Source organism: Zonotrichia albicollis, chromosome 6 (genome assembly GCF_047830755.1).
Source record: "Zonotrichia albicollis isolate bZonAlb1 chromosome 6, bZonAlb1.hap1, whole genome shotgun sequence".
Classification (NCBI taxonomy): Eukaryota; Metazoa; Chordata; class Aves; order Passeriformes; family Passerellidae; genus Zonotrichia; species Zonotrichia albicollis.
Genome location: NC_133824.1, coordinates 19,913,885 through 19,932,463, shown reverse-complemented (window position 1 = coordinate 19,932,463; position 18,579 = coordinate 19,913,885). Strand labels below are relative to the sequence as shown.

The 18,579-nt window shown below is 35.1% G+C and overlaps 1 protein-coding gene across 5 annotated transcripts in view; it reads left to right on the top strand.

Moving 5' to 3' along the window:
- The window catches only part of AKAP6 (A-kinase anchoring protein 6), a 258,549-nt gene that overhangs the window by 106,079 nt on the left and 133,891 nt on the right, over window positions 1–18,579 (top strand). For 4 of the 5 annotated variants that reach the window (XM_005479848.4, XM_005479847.4, XM_074542702.1 and 1 more), the window contains exons 6-7: window positions 14,757–14,853; window positions 16,114–16,280. In XM_005479848.4, coding sequence (XP_005479905.2) covers window positions 14,757–14,853; window positions 16,114–16,280 — 264 coding nt within the window. The remainder of the gene's footprint in view (window positions 1–14,756; window positions 14,854–16,113; window positions 16,281–18,579) is intronic. The other variant, XM_074542704.1, reaches the window with a different exon arrangement.

Here is an 18,579-nt window from a genome sequence, read left to right as displayed (position 1 = left end):
ACATTTCTGTTGTAGTAGTGCCTATGGGCAGTCACTGGATTAAGTGCCCATCATGCTAGTCTATCAAATCTGTCATGAAGACACTTCATTTTTCCTTATGTTTCAGATTTTGTTTTCTGTGGCAGAGTTCAGATTTTTGCCTTGCCTTCTGCACACACTCAGTTCCATGTTTCCCATTGTGTTTACAGGTGCTCTGAAGGCACAGAGCGCATCGTGAAATGAGATCTCAGAAAAGGCATTGGTCTCTTCAATTTGTTTTCTTTGTACTCTGCAACATGAAACTTCTGATGAGAACCTTTTATGAGTAGAATCACATATCTTGACTGGATAAAAAGAAACATATTCCAGGTAGCAGGGCAATCACCAGGCTGAGTAACTCTCACAGTCAGTTTCTTTTCCCCTTTCTTCCATGAGGAGGAGCACAGTAGCTCATTTGCAGACAAATTACTTCCAACTTTTCCATGTGGTTCTTGGGGAGGTGAGGCCAAGCCCATCTATATCAGAACTGGAATGTGGAATAGTAGCTCAGAGGCAACTCCATCATTGCTAGAGGTAGTCCGGAAAAATGAGTATGTGGGCACTTGTACTTTCCCCTGTCAGCAGTTAGGCTCCCAGCTGCCCTCTGTGTATCTGGGCTAAGGAAATTCTCATATGCTTTCAGGATCATTATGTTATAAAGCAAGGTGGGATTTTTTTTACTTCATTACAGAAGTAAAATATCTAAAGGATGGTTCCGTTTCTATTTTATATTTGATAATATTATAATTATTTTATGGCATCTATATCCAGTGAAAAACTCACTGCATAACCTGAAAAACCATAACTGAGTTTTGTTTCTTGGATTTCAGAAAATGTATGCAATTATGCTAGTTTCTACACAGCAGAAAATACAAAGCATTTTGTAGCGTGGAAGATAGCTATTTGTATTAACTAGATTGTCAGCTTTTCAGTGGCTTTTATCTGTCAGACATCCTAATCTGTGTTTAAACAGAAGTATATGAACTTCAATTCGTGTTAAGCTCACTGTTGAAGTTTCCCTTAGTTAAGCATTGTAAGGCCATGGAGATTGTAGCTTGTATGAGGGACTTATACTTCTCATTTTCTTCTTTTGCCAGTCAGATTATCCATGTCAGACTCACCTAAGATATGCTGAAGTAAAGGATTTGGAACTTTACATGATTAGGTTCCAGACTTACAGGTTTATAATACAAACACTGGTAGTAAACTAGATGGGAAAACAAAGAAAATGTCTTGGTTGTTTCCTATGTAGTGCATCTACACCAGCATATCTCATAACTGTTTCCTCACTGGTCCAGGTTTTCTCATCATGGAATGGGTGAAAACTGGAATGTAGTTGATTTTATTGGTAGAGATATATCCTTAGCCTTTGGCACAAGTTATCAATTCCGTGAATTTTCTTTGAAGTACATTTGTTGTGATGACGAAATTCGTGCCATAAAGGGGGAATATTTTGCATTTATGAATGAAATATCGTCTGTCAAAATTTAAGAAAAGAAAATAACAGGAGCAAGAAAACACAAAAAATGCACTTGTTCCCTTTGTCATTGGCTGGGAAAAGTTCTGCAGAGGTGACAAGGAGAATTTTGAGAACATCTTCCAAATTTTCCAGTATGTAAAATTGTAGGCTGTCACTTTAGGATTTTAATGTAAACTGTTGAAAAAGGTTTGAATTTTGAATCTCTCCCCACTCAGTCTTGCTTTTCTTCATCTTTGACATTTCAAGAAATGGTGTGGCACAGACACATAAATAGAGTGTGTTTAAAAAAAAGGCATCACAAAAAACCTGCAGCATCAACTTGTGAAAATCCTTGCATGAGGTAATGCTCATGTGAGGAGTCAAATCTCTTGAACAGGATGGCAATTCAAGTGTCATAGCATGACATCAGCTTAAATTGGTACAATTCCCCAAACAATTATTCTTGTTAATTCTCGTACCTGGTCTGGCAATGCTGTCCACAAGGATGTTAATCAATACTTTGAAGTACATGAATAGTGTTTGTCTATTGCTCTTGGCTCAGCAAGAGCTGTCTGCAGAGGCATCTCTGTAGGTGTCTGGAGGTCCTGCCTGGACAGCTCCTGAAACAGTGAAGCACACTGTGACGAAGGTGGAAGGCAGCCTCTCCTCAATTTGGTCTGTTTTTTCCAATTATCTCATCTGCACAGAGACTAGCTGGGGAGTTCCTGAACCACCAAGGGAATTCACAACTAAATGCACTGTGTGTGCATGCAGGCACAGGCCTGGTACCCAAATACACCACAATTATATCTAGTAACTGTAAGACCTATTGGAATTTCATTCTTAAAATCACAACTACAACTTACACTCCATAGATTTTGCCACGATGAAAAACCATACATATTGCTAAGGAGTATGATTTTTTTCTACAAACTGAAAGGTATTCTACATCTTGAATGGGTGCTGTAATAGACAATCTTCAGCTTAGAGACCAGTTTTCTTGCAAATTTTAAAACCTAGCTCCTTGATGTTGTGCAGAACAAAAGTTGCTCTATGCTTCATTTTAGATAACCCCAAAGCACAAATCTATAAACTGAAATGCTCTCAGAGATCCCTGAAATAGTGACTGAAATTATTCTTTCAATTTTACAGGTCTTCACAACTCAGTAATGTTGGTTAAACTTATTTGGGAGCTGTGTGCTTCCCATTCATATGGAAGGGCTGACATGGAGCAGCCACCCCTTGAACATCTGGCACTCTGCAGGCAGCCACCCAAGCCAGCAGATGTTGAAAACACTAATATGTTTTCATAAAACAGGCGTGTTTTTCAGTAGAAATCTACTTTTCCACAAAGGTCTCACTCAGTCCTACTAGAGAGAAAATGAAGCAGATTTAAAATTTTTTGAACAATTAGGTTAAAATCAGTTTCTAATGAAAAGATGGCTTTGTTTGCCTTACCAAAAAGGAACTTCTGAAAATGGTGCCTGATTCACTTCATCTTTTGTATCTCTCCTTTTCTGTTATGCTGATTCTTGCCCATTGGCACCCTGATCAAAATCAGCTGCTAGCACACTGTGCTTAGACTTGGTGGTATGCAAATCAGTTTTCATTAAAAACAGTGTCCTGAAGGCAGCTTACGAGCTAAATGCATCTGTCTAGATGGTACTGCTGTGCTTGTGAAACCAAGCTGACTTTCTAACCAGCCTGACAAATAAGAATACACCATGCATCTCTTGACCATTTAGGTTGGTTAAAAAAAGACATTTAACTTTATCCATGGCCCGATAAGATACATTGTTTTAGCACAGTAAAGAAGTAAGCTAGAAACACTGAGGAAAAGATTTACACAAAAGGTACTATATATATTTGCTGAGGCCTGGAACTTTTATAGTTTTAACTTTTTCCTTTGCTGTTAACACAGTACTTTGTGTTTTTGTTGCTGCACAACTCCTACTTTTGCACTGTAGTGTGGTGTGCTCTTAGGTCATTGTGCTAAGCCATTTCTGTATCTGGAGGCATACTTAGGGCTAGGGAACACAAGATATTTAAATGGGATCCTGCAAATGAAAAATATAATATCTTATACTTATTTAGATGCAACTTTTTAAATACTTCTTGCATTATTAGTAGATGTTGGCAAACAATATTTTTTCAGTAGAGATAAAACCAATTAAGGTAAAGTCTTCTTAGAAATTTGGAATTAGTAGCGTAGCATTTTTCTTCCTTTTTGTCCAGTAAGACTGTTCTTGCTTCTTGGATTTTTTAGGCAAAAAATATATATTCTGTTTAGTTGAAACTTGAATAACAAATATTGTTCTGTAAAAGTCACAGGTGGTGAGGATTGCATGTAGTTATTGCAGTACAAAGTGTGGTTTGGGTATAACTGAGAATATCCATTAATAGTAATTTCTTAATTTTCTTTTCAGATCCCTGTCAGTAATATTTACTCTGATTTAGTCACAAGCTTTGTGCCACATTAACATCCCTTTTAGCCCAGAACCAGTTCATTATATTAACCTCCTTAGTCACCATATTTACTTTACTTGTTAGAGTCTTAAAAATATCATAGTGCAAGCATCATTAGTATTTCAAAGCAAATTAGACAAGTTGATTCACACTAGCATTTCCTTTCCTTCTGTACATAGAGTTAAGATATCATCTCCATTCAGAACCAAATTCCTCTTAAGATACAGGGGGCTTGAGGTTTATTATCCAAAGAGAAATGAAAAAAGAATTTTTCTGTCTCTGTTATAAATGTTTCTGGCCACATCATAGCTCAGCAATTTCTGAGCTGAAAATAGCAAATGCCTTCATACAGAAAATAGATTGTATTTTCACATTTAAGAAATTGTGTTGGTGAAGTAATGATGCCTCAGTGATATTTCATGATACCTGATTGTCTGTTTGTAACAAGACTGCTATGTCTGAAAAAAAGATCATTCTCATCTCCCTGGAAAATCTCATTTTCTGAAAAATGTCAGTTTAGAGAAGTATTAAATATCTATTCTTATTGAAAATAAGGTTAAATACACATGCCTTGGGCTAATCTACCAACTGTCTTTGTAGTAGCAGTAGTAATGGTAATTTTATTAAAGGTATTAAAGCTTCTGAAATGGCGAAGTTACGTATTGTACTTTTGCTATATGGGAATTTCCAATGTGCATGGCAGCTAATTTAGATAATTTCCTCAAAATATAGAATACTTTCTTCAGGATGATGGCACTAAAGAGTGAGCACCATGAGTGGCCTAATATTTTGTTTCTCTAAGGATTTGGATTTGTTTAGCCTATTGTTTATTTGAATTTTTAAATTTTATGATGTTTTTTATCTTGAAAGGCATTTTGAGTGTGCATGAGTGTAACTCAAATTTCACAGGCTAATAAAACGATTTAATAGGAAGTAAGACAGCAAACTTAAACAGAATACAAGTATATTGTCAGTTTTGACTATTATTCAGCTTTCAAAATCTGTAAAACAAATAACCTCTATGTAAACTTTTCTGTTTCTTGAGTTAAGGTATAAAAATATTGCTGTCTTTCCAATACATTTAGCTCTACCTGTATTATAGTCCGAACCCAGAGAATGTAAATTGCAGATTGTGGGAAAAATAGAGATTTTGGAACTGTTTGGACTCTTCTTCAAATTTAAAACAAATTTTTGGTGACTAAGGAAGAGTAAAAGCAAGCATATATGAAAGAAAATCCAGGTATATTGCCCTTCTAATAACAGCACTGTTGTCCTGACCAATACAAAAATACTGCCTTTGATCCAGAGATGATTCCCATAAAGTCATGCAATGAAAAAAGCTGACACGAATCTTTTCTTTGTAAAGGAGAAGGAGTGGGCCGTGGTTATGGTCCTAGGAGCACAGAAGTAGATCTATTATGATTTGGGTCAGTTATTAGCATATATGTTTTTAATGAAGGAAGAGAATGTCCTTTTACTGTCTTCCTGTACACATAGTCCCATTCCAGAGGTTTGTTTTGTGCAAGCTTGGAGTATAAGAAATAGTTTCTTTGGAATTTTCCTAAAGACTTCATACTCTGAAGAGTACTACTTTTTTCTATCCTGTCTTTCAAATTTGTAGATACTTACCCTTGTGTAGGTATTTTGTGCAGCTGCAAATTAAAATAATATTGCATTTGCTTTCATTTTTGATTGATTTGAACCTTCCCAGGACAGTCTTTGCTACCCCCCCAGTTTAACAGTTTCACATAGGAAGGAGATAGGGCCCCATAATAAAATGTAGGTCTGCTGGGCCTGCCTGTAACACATTGGTTGTTAACTTCCTTCACAGAGAACTGTACCAGCTTTTCTATTTCTGAGATCTACAGTCATCTCTAGACAGAGGAGACAATAAACCAGAGGCAGAGCATATTAGGATGTCATCCTAGAATAGCTTTGCTTCTTCTACTGAAGGAAAAGGGAAATTGTAATGTTCAAAATCTGAACTCTTGCTTGTGAGAATTTTGAAGTCTTCTGTTCTACATACATGAAATTACAGTGTATTATCTGTGCCTCAAAAACAAATTGCTCTCTTGTTTTGGTTTTCTTAATGCATGATGTTTGAGGTTTAAAAAGTTAGAATTCAGACTTTGGGAAATTTTTAAATTCATTTGCACTTGTTGGTAAATCTGAGCAAGGCAGGATAACTTGATTTGGCAGTGTTGCAAATGTTCACTTCCTCTCAATTCTTACTACCCAAAACTGTAAAACTTTTATGTCCTGAGGTATCCCAAAAAGGAGATACTGTAAGTCCGAGTGGTGAATGGGATTCCACTGGGTCTGTTGTGTGTTTGGCCTGCAGAAGACATTATTTGCATATAGGGGATTCAGAGACTATAATAGCACAATGAAATCGAATCAACATTATAAAATACTAACCTAATAAGAAAATTTTAGTGAAAAGTATTTCACATAAGTTGTGACTTAGAAGCTTTGGAGCTTTGTGTATGACAACCTGCTCATGCTCTTTACACAAATTTATCATAGTAAATTTTGAAACACCTTTAAAATTTACTTGAAATTAATGTTTATTTTACTAATAAACTGCATCATGCTTATGTAGGAACTCTGTTAATTGTAATTTTTTGTCTATTAAAATGCATGCTATTGCCTGAAATTTTAGTATTGTTATGCTGGTATTATCAATATAGATGCAGTCAGTAATTTGGTTTTGGAAATGAAATTAAATTAATTTTTATAAAATTTGGAGATTGTAAATCATTAAAAATATAATGCCAGCATCTCAAAGGACAAACAAGCACACTTTCAGCAACATTTAAATAGCTGCCAAGAGCTATTGACCACTCCCATGGTTGTGTGCTATGTTAGTCAGAGGCATAATATCATTCACATTTTAAGTACTCAAAGTAGCAGAATTATTGTCCGTGTTTTGGTGTTTGCAATGCCAAAGCATTCAGGAGATATACAGAAAATCCAGGAAATAAATGGAGGTTTCGATTGGTAAATATTTTTATTTGCATCTCCTATGATACTTTTTTCTCTTTCTTAATTCTACAAATGAATTGGGTTAATAATCTGACATCTTAATTTATTAGCTACATTTTGCTATGATGGAATTTTAGTTCACCTTCAAATTACATGAAAACTTTTGTCTGTACATATATAAAACTTCATATCCTCTGATATGAATATCTCCTTCATATTCCCCTGAAACTAAGATCTTTCAAGAACTGTTTTAAAACTCCATAGTGTTAATTCCAGAGAGTTCATTTTGGTCTGATAGTAAGTAAATTTAAATAAGATTTAAATATTATACAAGTGTAAGTTATTTTCCCCTTGGTAACTCCATATTTATCAAGGCTGGTATGCCCCATGAACTCATCTTTGGTTTCCAAAGCTGTTATCTCTTGGTTGGCTTTCTTTCTGCGCATGGTGGGGCAATACGACGTGGACATATTTTGATTAGGTAGTGTTTTGGGCATGATGTCTCTGGGTGGAAGAGATGTACCTAGAAATGTGTAAGATAAGACAGAACAAGTCAGAAAACTGTGGTTTCTGCATCTTGTTTTCTGAGTATTTCAAGAAGGCAAGAAATGATTAAGGGCAATTGTATACAGTGGCTGCATGTGCAATTCACCATGATTATGGCAACTTAGTAATTGTTTCACTGTATAGCAATTTTACCCATGCCAATTCCTGCCTGTGTTCTTCCCTCATTGTCTCTTGATAATAGACAAATGGAGATTCAATTTGGGAAGCCTCATGTGAACTTTTTTTTAACAATGAAATATGTTTGGACAACACAATCAAAGAGAAAGTTACATAGTGAAACAGAAAAAATAAATTAGAGCTGGCAGCAGAAGAATTTAAGTGAATTTGACACAAAAAATATCCACAAAAATGGCCTCTATGTCTTCTAAATCTGCAAAATAGGCATCCTGGAGAATAGGGCTAACTGTAATTTTTCTCAATATCTAAAATTATGCATTCAAAACTTGGCTAAATTACCTAAAAGGTGGCAAACACAATGAGGAGTGAGAAACAGAAACTGAGAGACCTGAAGCATTTAATGTGAGGAAGATTGAGTTATTCATGTTCAAGATGCAACTAAGGGGAAAACCCCATACATTGTTTAATACCACTATGGCAGAAGATGTGACAGAGAAGAAAGGGGTGAGGTGATTTTACAGAAGTAGAATTACTATGGGACTGCTGGAGTAGAGCCTGCCTCTTTGTATCTAGTTTTTCCCACCCAACACAAATTCTGTGGCCGTGCGCTAGGTTACTGCTCTGTCAGTGCATTTGCAGTCCTTACTCCCACATTTTTATCCAGTCTAGGTTTAATGGTCTCAAGGGATTTGGGCTTTCACTTTTTCCCTTAGGAGGTTATTATACAATGTAATACATCTGACTTTCATGGGAAATTTAATATTTGTCTTAAATTTTCTCCTTCTTAATTTAACTCCATTAGTCCCATCTACTATACCTTCTGATACTCTACTAAGTCTTTTTTTCTACTTGGTGTTCAGATTCATGAAATGTAAAACAGACAAAAGCAAGAAGGACCTTTCTTTTAATCAACACTTAATCTTGTTTATTTCTTATTTGTTCCACCATTTCCACTTTTAAAGAAATTTTGCTTGTTCACTAAACACCCAATAGTTTTTCTCCTTGTAAATGTGGTTGATTCTTCACAGACAAAAAGTACATTCAGATCAAGTGAAAGATGGAGAATGCATATGAATCATCAGAAGGTAAAATCATTCCCAGGGTTGCTATAGTTAGCTCTTTACTAAGCATTTTGATCCCAGAATTTTCAGTTAATATTTTGTTTAGATGAATGATAAACTTACAGAGAGAAATTATCTGAGCAGTCAAACCATCTCTGATCCACATCTACAGTAGCACAATGCCCATATCACATGATGGTTATGGAATTTCAGTAGTGAGGTTCCCAGTTTTATGTCAATTTTAAAGGCATTTTATATTATGATCTGGTATTGTGAACCAACGTAAAAAGTAAAATAGTTATTTTGCCCATTTTTATCTGCTTACAGCGGCCAGTGGAAAGAATTGCCCCCAGAGAAACTAAAAAAAAAAGATCTTTTAAAGTCTTCTCATTGTAGCAGAGGCTAAAAGACCAAATCTGCTTTCCACTAACTATTCACTCTTAAAAACAGCTAACAGTTTCCACTGGTTACAGAAGAAAATCCATGGTTCATCTAAGGCAAATGATGGTCATGTTCTGTTAGGCATTAGAGGTTTGTTTAGCATTTGGTGATAATTGGCCCCTTGGTCATCATTGCTGTAGGGAAGGCATGTTCTTAGCTCCAGAAAGAGAAGAAAAAACACATAGTGGGTGCTGATGCTTCAGAGGAGGGTTCATCATGCTCTCCTTAAAAAGCAAAGGTCGAATCCCTGCTATTGTAAGACTCAACCTTGCCTATGGACCTGCATAAAGCATTTCCATAGTGCTTGTGCTCCTTTTAACAGGTGGAGTGTCAGTCAGATGAAAATGCAACTTAAAAGAAAATAAGAAAATTAAAAATACTTTGTAGACACCTAGGTTTTATGGAAAGCATGAACAAAGGAGACATTGACTGAAACCATTTCACATGTAATATTTAGTTCCCAGGAAAACATATCCTAGTGGTGCTTATTTAATACGAAGTAAGTTTAATTTAAAAAATGAGACTTTACTAGAAGCTAAACCATTTCTATGTTAATATAAGGACAACTTACGCAGTAGTTATCTTTTTGATTTACTGAATGTTATTGAAAGTTAGTAGTCAGAAATCTGAAAATACCACTAGGTTATTACATGGCTTATTAGGTTATTAACTCAAATTATTAACCTAAATTATTAACACAAATTCTTAAATAATAGGCACTGTCCAAACAGAAAATTTCTGTATCATCAAAAATACTGAAGGAAAAAAAAAGAAGAAGAAGAAAATAGACAGCTTCCATTCCATGACCAAAACTTGAGTTCAAAACTTCATATCTTGGTATTTTGTAATAGAAAATTATTGGAAGGTAACTGTGCTAGTAGTTGCACAGGTACTTGTAAAAGTAGCTGTATATTAAGCATATAAAAATAATTTTTCAGCAATTGTTTCAAGTCATATTTCCTTTAAGATAAATGAAGTGGGCATCCCGTATCTTTTCTACCAGCAACTGTTCCCATTGCTCTAAATTTCACAATTGAATTATATCTGTCACAGTGAGTGTTATATTAAAAGTGCTACATTCTTAGCCAAATTATATGTGTGACTATACCTAAATATAGAAGTCCATATTTCAGTAGTGTAGATGTCTCAAAAACAGTAATAGGAAATTTTAAATTAATCTTCCTTTTTCAAATTCTGAAACCATAGAATCCAGGTCAGTTAGATAATTTTTAATTGTCTGTACTATTGCTCTAAGAAATAAACATTCTAGAAACAGCAATATTATTCATAAAGGTATTTAAAAATATAAAAAATTAACCTAAAGAAAATTCTCTTTTGGGGTACCCCAGTGCACCACACATTCTGATAGTATACTGAACTGAAAAAATTAAGGTATTTCTTTTAATACATTGTATTAATCTGACAATAGGTGTAAACTGCTATGTCATCCAAACTAACTGTATTTATATATGCATTGTAGGTTCACATGGTACCTAGTTGCTGATTTGTGTTTCAGAGACAGTGCATTAGAAACAATCAACTGATACATTATGGCTTGAAAAAAATCATGCTTATAATAACTCTCTGTGCCTCTGGAAACAAACAAACAAATAAATTCTAGTTATCTGTCCTTACTGCAGATATGACTAGGTAAAGACCCAGGTGTTTTGCCAAATTATAAAGATTTTCTTAGAACAGAGGGGAAATGTTGCATATCAGAGCTCAGTATGTGTACACAGTGTAGGATACCTACACAATACAAGCATCCTAAATTTAAGTAGCTACAATCATCAAATAAATCCTATGAAGAACTTAAAATATTTTTTCCCCACAGTTTTTTTTTCCCCACATTTTTCCCCCCATTTGTACAGAAAAGTAAGATACGAGGGATAGATTATTATATAGTGCTCTTTTATTTTTAGTATTTTCAGAGTCCAGCATAGATCAGGAGGTGCTGCTTTTTTAACCCATGGATGTTCTGCACTATTGTAATCTTCTGGATCAATAAGTTTCCTGAAAGTCAGGGGATGCCTTCATTTTGTGAAGGCTGGGCTCCTTTGCCCCATGCCAACAGCAGAAGATAGCACTCTTGGTGCCTTGTATTTACCCCATTGGTGTTTTAATTTCATTTATTATAGTCATGCAGCTTTTCTAAAACTGTGTGATTCCTACCTCACTGTTCCTTTCTTGCTAAATAAGAGCAGTTGATCATTATTTATAAGTACATGGTGATCACAAAAAGTGAAGAGAACTTTGTAAGGAAATTTTGCTTGTTGCAGCTTGTAAACTACATTTTATACACTGTAGTTCTAGGGATGACATTAATGTGTTGTTTAAAAAGCTGCTGTCAGGCCAATGCACATGCATTTTCCATAATGTATACGTGCTCATGTGTGATATTTAGACTGCTCTATAGCAGCAAATGTGCCTGGAAAAATGGCTTTGATTAATTGACTTCCCTCCTCTTCTTTCCTCTCTTCACATGCAAAGGCTCCATTCATTATCAGGAAAGATCAGAGGAGGAGGGGAGCAGAGTACCTGGGTCACACGCTGTTAGAGTTACAATTTTCCAAATGCCATAAGTAAACAGTAGGGAACAGGAAATATCCAGGATGGGAGGAGACTTCTGTGTTTGAAGGTCTTCCTTCATTCCAAATATTTGTTCTGATTTTATCTTTAGCTGTGTAAATTTGCATTTCTCCATTGTATATACATGTAATACTTGTTACATCTTCAACTCCTGTCTTTTTCATGTGTCACATTTTCACCCCCTCAGGTATGAGAAACCTTGAGCCTTGATTGAGGGCTATTCCTTCCACTGTTCCTTGTCCAGTTTTTTTTCCTTAGGAAATGACTAGAAATTATATATACATATATAAATCTACATTCAAAAGTCATACTGCAGTACATCAACAACATTCACTACTGTTTATTTATACTTATATGAATGGTTCTCTCCTTTTAATGTGTGCTGGTCTTGGATGGGATAGAGTTAATTTTCTTCATAGTAGGTAGTATGAGGCCATGTTATAGGTTTGTGTTGATGATACAGGGATGTTTCAGTTACTGCTGAGAAGTGCTTGCACAAAGCCAAGGCTTTTTCTGCTCCTTGTACCACAACACCAGCAAGGAGGCTGGGGGTGCACAAGGAGTTGGATACAGACACAGCTGTGACAGCTGACCCTGAGTGACCAAAGAAGTATTCCATACCATATGACATTATGCTCAGTACCTAAATTTGGGAGAAGAAGGAGGAAGGGGGGGATGTTTGGAATCACAGCATTTGCCTTCCCAAGTCACCATTGTGTGTGATGAAGCCCTGCTTTCCTGGAGATGGCTGAACCATGGGAAGTGAGAATAAATTTCTCATTTTGCTTTCTGTGTGCACAGCTTTTGCTTTTCCTATAAAATTGTCTTTATCTTAACCCACAAATTTTCTTGCTTTTACCCTTCTGATTCTTTTCCTCATGCCACTGAGTGGGGAGTAAGTGAGAGACTGTGTGTCATGCATAGTTTCTGGCTAGGGTTAAACCGTGACATGCTGCCTCACTGCTGGGAAAAGTTTATTTCTGCTAAATTTCATGCATGTTCATGACATTTGTGCCACTCCTAATTTATCCATAAAATGAGAATTTTGCACAAGGAGAATATTGCTAGTCAGAAACCAAAAGTTTGGCCCCATCTTTATTCATCTTATTTTGCTTCTTCAGTGTAACGTTATTACTGGTTAATAGGTGCACCTGAAAATCAAGCTGTATTGTGGTATCTGGTGCGTTATGTTAAATGAATCTTTTCTAGGACAGCAAGTCTCTTTTTTTTTTCCTAATGAAAGAGAATACCTCATCTTTTCCAATTTTCCTATCAAACACATCCACATCATCTTGAGACACTGCCACATCCAGCTGCATCTATACTCAACTTCAATTATATGAAATTACACAACCTACTCTCAGGTCCTCTAGGTTCTCTTTGCTGTGTGAGGCACACGCATAGTGCATTTCCTGTGAAGTGCATGATTACAAACTATTCAGTACAAGCCTGTTTTAAGTAAACAGTAAATTAAATATTGTCAGTGCTTGTTCAGACATGCTCTTATGAAAGAAAAAGAACTTGTAGATTTGGGTTCATAAAATTCTAGATTTAAGAAAGGGACAGACATAAACTAGGCATCTTTTTTCCTTTTTAGCTTCTCTTCTCTTGACTGGCCCAGTTGTTCAGAAGCTGGTACAAAACAGTGTATTCAGATTTCCCTACAAAGAGGCTAGTAAAAATGCTAAAGGTACCAAAATTTCTGTTTATTGCTCTTTATTCAAATGAAAAATTCTCAAAAACATTCTGTCACTGTCAGGTACAATGCTGCCTGAAAAACTGTTAAGACTCTGAACAACATGCCTTTTTCAAGCATGAAAAATTACAGTAGAAGTACCTTATTTTATTACTGTTCTGTGTTCTGGCAATTTTTTTTTTTTTTTTTTTTTTTTTTTTTGCTATGCCAGTCAACCTGACTAGAAGGGCTAGGAAAAAAGAAAATGGTTGCTTCCTTAAGAATTGAGGGCTCTTGAGTATTCTGTGCTACCTAGCACTCCATTTCTAGCATGGTCACTACCAATTGAAGTATAAAGTTTTATAAAAACCAGAAGCTATGAATGTGCACTTGCAAAATCTCCTTTCATCTCTGCCAGTTAAGTTATTCCCAAGAGAAGGAAAAGCTCTTTTTTTCCAAGTGGTCAAATATTGTTTCCATTTATTCCATAGACATTTCAAAGAGAAAATATGTTGCCTGTATGCGTTTTAGGTCTGCACACAATTTATGATTAAATATGGCATTGTATTGTATTTTTCTTCACTTTTTTACAGGCAAGTATAGTGAGAAGGTCTGGAAAATGGTTAAAAAATTTATCGGAGTTATCATTGGTGTATTAAATAGCATAACATATAGTAGATCATGTTTCTGGTTCCTTTATTACTAGAGCTTAATACAATTTGTAAAAATAAAATAATAGTTAAAAATAAATATTTAATTGACTGTTAAAACAGAGATCCTTTCTAGACTACTAAAAATGTTAAGAAAAAAAAAGGTTTAAAAATAGTTGCTTTACAAAGTAAGAATGCAGAGATCTAAAGCAGACTGATTTTTTTCTTTGAAAATGGATATGAGCGTTAAGTCAGAAACACAATATTAATAGATTTGTATAAGTGCACATAAGGCCAATATATTCAATGTTGTAATTTTTTTATGGTTTCATAAATAGTGCTATCACCAACATTTCAAAGAACTCCGAAAAAAACAGAGCTCATATGTAGTGGCATAAATTTTGTGTATTTTATAGAACACTGTTACTTCAGATATAGCCTACGGGTTGTGACTTTTCATAAAACCTAATGAATGTCTAGATTTGTCAGCTGTTTCAACACAGATGCACTTTGCTGATCTAATGGAAACATTTTGAGCCCAGATCCAAAATATCAATAGCTTTTAGTATCACAAATTAGTTTGGCTATTGGGTGAATTGGGATGTGGTTCTTGATAAAAACCAGCAAGTAATTTTGTATGTGTGTTTTATGATAACTGCCTCTCCAATGTCTGATGCTGAGGTTTTTTTCCCCTCTCTCTTTTTTTTTTTTTTCTTTTATTTCTGCAGAGTTTTAAGTTGAATGTAGATAGCCACTGTGCTTTGAAAGAAGCAGTGGTAGAGGAAGGACGCCAACTTCTTGAGCTTATTGTATCTCACAAATCAGGTAAATCCTTCTGAAATATTGCAAGTCTTTATGTCTCCAGACTATTAAAGAATGAAGAAGCATTGCTGTAAATTACTGCATATATTCACTTCCTTATGTATTATTAATATTTACATTATCAGATTGACCTTCAAGATTTATAAATGTTTCATATACTGCATACAATGCAGTGATACTTATAAAATGAAATACTGCCTGCAAATAGTCTGTTCATTTTATTTTGGTCTTGCTGTTCGACTGAGTTTCAATTGAAATCACATCACTGAAAACTTCACACTGACATATTCTTTGATGTAGGTGCTATGGAAATAACATTAAGATAATGAACTAAGATTTCAAATATATATATGTATTTACATACTCTGCATGAGTAATTGCATTGGTAAAGCTTTATTTTACCACTTAAACTAATTCTTACATTGATTTAAATATATTTATGAGGACTAGATTAAAATTAAAAATACCTTTTTCCTTTGGTTAGGCTTGTCTTTTTCTTCTGAGGCCTTAAATTGAGAGGAGGAAGAGAGATATTCTGATTTCCCTTTATCCCTACCACCTCCTATATTTTTAGATGTTTGCGTGACTTGTCTGCTAATAGGGTTTTAATCAGCATGTACTGCTATGGAATGCCATCTTCATTTTGGCCTACTTAACATGCTTTTCATCCAGGTTGAAGTTATTCTTTGCTGTGCTGTTTTCTCATCGTGTTATATGTGTGCCTCTATTGTTTCACAGCATCAGACATATCTGTGCAACGTGGAAGCTGTAGAAAATTATTGACTTCCGTGTATAGTTCCAAAAAGATAGAGAAGCCATAGCTAAGGAGGGTAGTGCATGTCATCACAGATGTAGGAAACAGTAAGTGTAAATTACAGGAAGTATTTAAAGGAGATGGAGGTAAGGAAAATGTCTTTGGAGGATTACAAAATATTTCAAGACAAAGACTGGATATTATAGGGAGAGATTTCTCTGCAGTGTTCCCTACTGCAGAGAAATGACAGTTTATATGGATTTTTTCTCTTGAAATTGTCAGCTGAAACTCAATCAAAATTTAACGTGATGGCTAAAAGAAGTGTTTGTCTCTATAGCATTGTTTTGCAGGATGAATAATAGTAAAGCTTGGATTTGTTGATGAGAAAACACATTAAAACTCTTGTTGCATTTATTATTTTAAATATCCTGCTAATTATTTGAATAAAGGGTAATATTTAAAGATGCTGTTGAGTTTACAGCTTTTATTTTTCCCCCTTCATTTTGGAGAAGGACTGAAGGACATGCTGCAGATGATTGCAAGTCAATGGAAGGAACTACAGAGGCAAATCAAACGGCAACACAGCTGGATTCTTAGGGCTCTGGATATCATCAAAGCAGAGATACTGGCTACTGATGTGTCTGCAGAGAATGAGGAAGGGACTGGGAGCCCTAAGGTAAGTGGCTTGAAGTTTGCCTTATTTCCTCTTATTTCCGTCTTCTTTTGAACTAGGCACCACTGAAGTTTTCTTTCCACCCTAAGGCTTTTCATTTCTACTGGGTAAACTTTTTTTTTTCTAAACAAAATGAAATGCCTTACTCTGAAACAATAAAAAAAAACCTTAGAACTTTCAAGTTTTCCAGCAAGACCTGTCTTATTGTGTGTAGAGGGGCATGAGGGGGAACATAAAACATTTAGTAAACAAAACATAAAGCATCTTTAACATGAATAATCAGAATGCTTTTAAATTGTTTTGTTGCAACTATAAATCACTATAATCAGTGCAATCACTCAGCTCTGACATCCATTAGCCGCTTGGTTACAGCAAATTAACAAAGAAGAGAGAAAGTGATTCATTATCTCATTCCTGTTAATGACTATCAGATGCATTGCTTAATTAGGGGATGGCCATTGTAGTAGGAAGAAGGTCATATGCCTTTCCACAAATCTTTTTGCTCCAAGTTTAAGTCGTCCATAATAGTGCTTGTGTTGAATACAAGTACTTTAAGAGTAAGTTATTGTCACCTGTCATAATTTTGTGGATATTAATTATTAAAGAGGGCTATAATAGTTACCAGTTGCCAAACCTAGTATTTGTATGAGCATTTTAAATACAGGCCATATTTATTCAAATTGATGTAAGCTGTGTAGGGATACTGCACACAATAGAAACTTCTGGTTTAGGGTCCATGATCTTTCATCACCATCAGTTGTATGCTGTTTCTTAAGCCAAGAACGAGCAGGAGAACAATCCAGTAACTCAGTATCTTGGCACATATCTGGCTGAAATGTTTAGAAAAATTCATGGCTTCACTTTCTGGAAACAAGAGAGATGGTTGTGCTGAGTGGATTTTCTGTTTCTGATGCTAGACAATTAGCATTGGTATTCAGTGCTTCCAAGAGAGTGGTTTGTTGAGTGACTCTTAGCTATGATCATATGAAAAGTTCTGGTGATTTCTTACTATAATTCTACATAGCAAGAATGGTCTTAGAGATGGAGGAAGAATCAAGGAGAAGAATGAAACAAAAATACAGGAAAACACATATATGCAGGAGACAGAATTTGAACTGATATCCATCATCACTTGTATGATGGAAGGTGCTCCTAGGCCATACAGCTTTTCCTTTACAAAGTAGGTGGTGGAGCAACGCTTGATTTCCTAATGGGGTCTGTTAAACTAAACAGACTAGCCCAAAGCTGTTTTTTACCTGGCAGTAATATGATCCCATATCTCTGAACGTTTTTACTCATATAAGTCAATGTGGCCAAACGTTTAACAGCTTAATCAAAATTATCATGTAACAAGTAATTCAAAAATCCTGGATTTTGCGATGAAAATTGTGGAATCCCTAACTTGGAATGATTATATTAAAATATTTGCTTGTAAAGGGAGAAATGGAGGCAGGGTTTATATTGCAGTAAATTTCCCGTATAGATAGGGGATAGCTCCTTGCTCTGTGCGTTTTACAATAGAGATAGGAAACTGAAGAAATGCTTTTTTTGTTTGTTTGGTTTGGTTTGGTTTGGGGGTTTTGTTTATTTGTTTTTGTTTGTGCCAACAAATAAATTTTTAAAAAAGTGGACCAAAAAAAGAGATCAAACTTAATGTATTTGCAGGTTATTTCAGTGATTCTTGTAAGTATGTGCAGTAGAGCGGTTGAATACCATCTACTTCATCACACTAAAAGATTAACTAAAACTAAAATACAGCTAATATTATAACTGCACATTTCAGTTTGTATTGTTTCAAAAACCAAAAAGAGCCCAAGAAGTGTAATAGAAAATCGAAAGATTATACCTAGAGGGTATTTTTATTTTTGCCTTTTTTGAGAAACTACAGGAAGAGTGTTGGTGTTAGAAATCTGTAAAGAAATAGGAAAAGGAGGAATTTCAAAGACCCTTGGAAACTTTTCCCTTAGGAATTTTTAAAACATGTTTTCATAGTGCTGTGGCATCTTTAATGAGAAAAGTGAAGAGTGGGAGGGGGAAAGGGACGTTCTGAACTCTAGACATATATTGTCAACATTTGTAGTAAAGAATTCAGATTTTGCTTAGGAAATTTTTCTCCTTTTTTTTGTATGCAAGTTTCATAGTGGCTTAGAGTGATTGCTATAGAAGATTTAGAATTGATTTTAAACATTTCTGATATGTAATCTCTTCTAATATATTGTGTCCTCTGTAAAATCTTAGGAAAACAGTGAGTTCTCTAAGTATTTACTAAAAATATTTTCCAGTCATTTTTATAAATGAAGAA